This window comes from Tachysurus fulvidraco, chromosome 18 (genome assembly GCF_022655615.1).
Source record: "Tachysurus fulvidraco isolate hzauxx_2018 chromosome 18, HZAU_PFXX_2.0, whole genome shotgun sequence".
In the NCBI taxonomy this organism is placed as follows: domain Eukaryota; kingdom Metazoa; phylum Chordata; class Actinopteri; order Siluriformes; family Bagridae; genus Tachysurus; species Tachysurus fulvidraco.
In genome coordinates this window covers 15753071-15759070 of record NC_062535.1, presented here as the reverse complement: position 1 = coordinate 15759070, position 6000 = coordinate 15753071, and the positions used below count along the sequence as shown (strand labels likewise).

Sequence of the window (6000 nt, the reverse complement as noted above, 5' to 3'; positions counted from 1 at the left end):
TACAGAGTCAGTTCCTGCTGTCTCTACAGGCCATCTCCATCATGGTGCACTTCTACATGGGCACCAAAGGTCCTGAGAACGTGAGTAATCAAGACTTGTGAGCATTCGGAAACTAAACTGGACAAACGTCCACTAGAGAGGTCACGTTCTTCTGAAATAAAAACAGCTGGAATTTTTTTCAGGAGCCCAGACATTATTTTAATTGAGATACTTACCTGCCTCAAGAATCTCAAGTTCATAACGGTTGTAGGAAATCTCGGCACTTTTTTATAAAAGATTTCCTACAACCGTTATGAACTTCCTTTGTAGGAACCAGGGACTTCACACACACACGGTTCTGAGACAGGGAACTTTTTCAGGAACTTTATAGCTTCATGTACGTTTGCACTTCAGCAGCGGTGTTCGGAACTCGGGAACATTTTCCTAAACACACAGGAAGTGCCGAGGAACATCTCGTCACCGCGTGCGATGCTGTGCCGCTGTTTCCACTACAGGAACCTTCACATAAATGTTCGTGCTAGTCTTTAAAGGGAAATAGAAGAAGAACCTTTTCAGGGACCCTGGAACATGTGGCTTGTTTTGGACACCTGATCTTTCTCACTAATGCAGGGACTTTTTCAGTGTGTTTCCTCCACAGGATTCTTTTGAGCCACTCGGTTTTACTGTGACTGCTTTTTTAGTGCTTTCCCAGAGCAGGAACCTTCCCAGGAAATCAGACTTTAAACATTTCTTTAACAGAAACTGACCGAATGTTGTATGTAGTGCTTACAACGTATTAGAGGTGGCACGGAGTAAATGATGAAGAGGGAATGTGTGTGTGTTGCCCATTAGCCTCAGGTGGAGGTGCTGTCAGAGGAAGAAGGAGAGGAAGAGGATGAGGAGGAGGACATCCTGTCTCTCGCAGAGGAGAAGTACCGACCGGCCGCTCTGGAGAAGATGATTGCACTCATCGCCCTGCTGGTGGAGCAGTCTCGCTCAGAGAGGTGTCTCTCTCTCTCTCTCTCTCTCTCTCTCTCTCTCTCTCCCTTTCCCCACCCCCCTTTCTCTCTCTCTCGCCCTTTCTCTTTCTCTCCCTCCTTTCTCTCCCTCCTTTCTCTCCCTCCCCTTTCTCTCTTTCACACTCTCTCACTCTTTCTCTCTCTCTCTTGCCCACTTTTCTTCCCTCTCTCCCTCTCACACACACACACGCACGCGTACGTTACACCGATGCAGACATTTTGCTCACATACCTACACAATGCTAACACGCTACGGTTCGGTCTGATTCTTCATCTCCACAGACACTTGACCCTGTCTCAGAGTGACATGGCGGCTCTGACCGGAGGGAAAGGTTTCCCCTTCCTGTTCCAGCACATTCGAGACAGCATTAACATCCGGCAGACCTGCAACCTCATCTTCAGCCTGTGCAGATACAACAACAGGCTCGCCGAGCATGTACGAAAGGACACGCACACACAGTCCTGCAGACTTGTCTTCCATCTAAATTGTAGTATTCCTCCTCTGATTCATATCTGTGTTAATATTCGTCCAGAATTATTGTCTATTATTATTATTATTATTTTATTATTATTTTAAATAACACATTTGTGTACACACACACACAACACCTGCAGAACTTATCTCCATGACAATGTTTTTCTTTTCGCTCCAGATCGTCTCCATGCTCTTCACGTCCATAGCCAAGCTCACACCTGAGGTAAGTTTCTGTCCCTGTCCTCGTCTCACCCGTCTACAGCTTTTCCGCCGCACTGGTCCTTTATACGGTTATTAAAGAAGCCTTAAATAATCAGATGTGATGTGATTAAAGGGTTAAACGTCTCGCTCTAGAGTCCCATAAGCGAGTGGTGCTTGGGTGCCAATACTTAATTACCAACTTATGTATGTGGAAGGTGTTAAAATCATCTGTCTACACATCGGTGGTTGTCATGGCGACATAATACCCCAAAGACACCTTCATTTGAAACCGTCAGCTTTACAATCTGCGGTGTGATTAGAAGCGTGCGACATGATGCACTAAAATTTTCAACTTATGTTTGTGTGTGTCTGTTGTGCGTGTCTGTTGTGTGTGTGTGTGTGTGTTAGGCGGCGAACCCTTTCTTCAAGCTCCTGACCATGTTGATGGAGTTTGCCGCCGGCCCCCCCGGCATGCCCTCCTTTGCCTCCTACATACTCCAGAGGATCTGGGAGGTAAAATACAGAGCAGCTTCAGCTTCACTGTGTTTATCAGATGATCCTGTAATCACTGTTAGGAGTCGCTCCTGTCGTTATTGTGTGACTTCAGGATGTTTTTCTGATCTTTCTGACGCTCCAGTGATTTCTGTCCATTTCTATTGGAAACTTTTATTGCATTTATTAATTCTAGAAAGATTTCTATAATGCGTACCGGACAATCCTGGCTTCGTGATGGCGAGCTCATCCCCCGATTGTCATCTAGCTTCTCGATCGGTGGCCAGCCAAGTTTTCCGGTTGCCTAGCAACAGTGCTTTCGTTACTTGTGTAGAAAGTATCCAGAATATTTTAAATGTTTATAAAGTGTGGAGTCGACGCCACGCGTCTGTTCGAGCAGCTCATCAAACGTCTAAACTGTCTGCGTTTAATAATGAGACCGTTAGTCAAAAATAAAATAAAAACAATAGACGTTTCAATGTAATTTAAAAAATTGTATAAAGAAATAAGAAGAGTTTAAAAAGAAATCATGTCTCATGCCCGTCTGTCTGTCTGTCTGCAGGTGATTGAGTATAACCCGTCTCAGTGTTTGGATTGGCTCGCTGTTCAGACGCCTCGTAATAAACTGGCTCACAGTTGGGTGCTGCAGAACATGGAGAACTGGGTGGAGCGATTCCTGCTGGCGCACAACTACCCTCGCGTCCGCACCTGTAAACAAACACACACACACACCCTCACCTGCCCTCATACACGGCTTATTTATTACCTGCATGTCTATTGGTATAAACACACTATATCTGTGTGTGTGTGTGTGTGTGTGTGTGTGTGTCCTCAGCCGCCGCGTACCTGCTTGTCTCGCTCATTCCCAGTAACTCATTCCGTCAGATGTTCCGCTCCACGCGTTCCCTCCACATCCCAACGCGGGATCTGCCCCTGAGTCCAGACACCACCATCGTCCTACACCAGGTGATTGTCTCTCTCACACACACACACACACGCACACCTCACACACCACATCTCACCTTTGCCTCATGCCCACAGATCAGTGTGTAAGAGTTTTAACCTCATCACCATTAAAGCCTCAATGAGTAAAGTCCTCACTTGTTGGCTCCTAACGTTCAGGGGCTCAGTTTAATGTTGAGCTAGAGGTTATTCCTGGTGGTCAGGAGTGCGAGGGGGAAAAGCTTATGCTCAGTGTCCATGTTTTCCTGTTTCTTAGCAACATGTTTGTCCAGAAAGGAAGTGAAAGTTTAGCGACATTATAGATATAAATGTTTACATTTTCTACACATCATTTGATGATGTAATCTGTGTGTAAGAGAGAATCCCTTTGTAAGATCTGAAGACTAGGTCGTTTTGTTGCTTCCTGCTCGCCCTCAGGTCTATAATCTCCTGTTGGGTCTGCTGGGCCGCGCCAAGCTCTACGTGGACGTGGCGGTACACGGCACCACCAAACTGGTGCAGTACTTCAGCTTCATGACCTACTGCCTCATCTCCAAGACAGAGAAGCTCATGTTCTCCAGTTTCTTCATGGACCTATGGAACCTCTTCCAGGTGAGCAGAGATGGCTGAGGACCAGACAGGTTTAGTTTTAGGTGCTGAAATGAATATGCAAATTAGCAATAGTCACATGTCCTTTTTTTGTCTGATGTTTTTTAATATTGTTGCCATAATGATTTTTTCCCCAGAACTTTTATAACTATGTAGCTAAATACAAGTATCTAAAAGCCTTTATATGTACACACACACACACACACACACACACACACACACACACAGACATACACACACTTGTATGATGTACAATATTAAGATATTGTGAGAACATTCAGTATCTCTGTCCTTCTCTCCACTCATCTTCTCAGCCCAAACTCTCAGAGCCAGCTATCGCTACCAACCACAACAAACAGGCCCTGCTGTCCTTCTGGTACAACGTGTGTGTGGACTGTAGCGAGAACGTTCGCCTAATCGTGCAGAACCCTGTGGTGACCAAGAACATCGCCTTTAACTACATCCTGGCTGATCACGACGATCAGGAGGTGGTGCTGTTTAACCGCGCCATGCTGCCTGCTTACTACGGCATCCTGCGTCTGTGCTGTGAGCAGTCGGTCTCATTCACACGCCTGCTCGCATCACACCAGAACATCCAGTGGGCCTTCAAGAACCTCACACCTCATGCCAGCCAGTACCCTGGGGTATAGACACACTCACTCTCTCTCTCACACACCCACACACACACACGTACACATACACACAAACGCATATTTAGTGAAGGTGCAAAGGAATTATTACATACAAATCTCTCTCTCTCTCTCTCTCTCTCTCAGGCGGTGGAGGAGCTCTTTAACCTCATGCAGCTGTTTGTGGCTCAGAGGCCAGACATGAGGGATGAGGACTTGGAAGATATTAAACAGTTTAAAAAGACCACCATCAGCTGCTACTTACGCTGCCTGGATGGCCGCTCCTGCTGGACTACTCTCATTAGGTATACACACACACACACACACACACACACACACACACGTAGTACAGTCAGTAAGTACTCTCATTATGTACACACACACACACATAGTACAGTCAGTAAGTACTCTCATTATGTACACACACACTTTATGTACACACACTATAGTACAGTCAGTAAGTACTCTCATTATGTACACACACACATTATGTACACACACTATAGTACAGTCAGTAAGTACTCTCATTATGTACACACACACACACATAGTACAGTCAGTAAGTACTCTCATTATGTACACACACACATTATGTACACACACTATAGTACAGTCAGTAAGTACTCTCATTATGTACACACACATAGTACAGTCAGTAAGTACTCTCATTATGTACACACACACATTATGTACACACACTATAGTACAGTCAGTAAGTACTCTCATTATGTACACACACACACACATAGTACAGTCAGTAAGTACTCTCATTATGTACACACACACATTATGTACACACACTATAGTACAGTCAGTAAGTACTCTCATTATGTACACACACACACACATAGTACAGTCAGTAAGTACTCTCATTATGTACACACACACATAGTACAGTCAGTAAGTACTCTCATTATGTACACACACACATAGTACAGTCAGTAAGTACTCTCATTATGTACACACACACATTATGTACACACACTATAGTACAGTCAGTAAGTACTCTCATTATGTACACACACACACATAGTACAGTCAGTAAGTACTCTCATTATGTACACACACATTATGTACACACACTATAGTACAGTCAGTAAGTACTCTCATTATGTACACACACACACACATAGTACAGTCAGTAAGTACTCTCATTATGTACACACACACATTATGTACACACACTATAGTACAGTCAGTAAGTACTCTCATTATGTACACACACACACATAGTACAGTCAGTAAGTACTCTCATTATGTACACACACACATTATGTACACACACTATAGTACAGTCAGTAAGTACTCTCATTATGTACACACACACACATAGTACAGTCAGTAAGTACTCTCAATATGTACACACACACACATTATGTTCACACTTGTAGTACAGTCAGTAAGTACTCTCATTATGTACACACACATAGTACAGTCAGTAAGTACTCTCATTATGTACACACACATAGTACAGTCAGTAAGTACTCTCATTATGTACACACACACACATAGTACAGTCAGTAAGTACTCTCATTATGTACACACACACATTATGTACACACACATAGTACAGTCAGTAAGTACTCTCATTATGTACACACACATAGTACAGTCAGTAAGTACTCTCATTATGTACACACACATAGTACAGTCAG

General features: G+C 44.0%; 1 protein-coding gene across 3 annotated transcripts in view; it reads left to right on the top strand.

Moving 5' to 3' along the window:
- The window catches only part of usp34 (ubiquitin specific peptidase 34), a 52215-nt gene that overhangs the window by 39943 nt on the left and 6272 nt on the right, over positions 1-6000 (top strand). For all 3 annotated transcript variants that reach the window (XM_027178957.2, XM_027178955.2, XM_027178958.2), the window contains exons 58-67: positions 6-80; positions 832-983; positions 1280-1433; positions 1651-1695; positions 2082-2186; positions 2728-2875; positions 3001-3131; positions 3546-3719; positions 4031-4360; positions 4493-4650. In XM_027178957.2, coding sequence (XP_027034758.2) covers positions 6-80; positions 832-983; positions 1280-1433; positions 1651-1695; positions 2082-2186; positions 2728-2875; positions 3001-3131; positions 3546-3719; positions 4031-4360; positions 4493-4650 — 1472 coding nt within the window. The remainder of the gene's footprint in view (positions 1-5; positions 81-831; positions 984-1279; positions 1434-1650; positions 1696-2081; positions 2187-2727; positions 2876-3000; positions 3132-3545; positions 3720-4030; positions 4361-4492; positions 4651-6000) is intronic.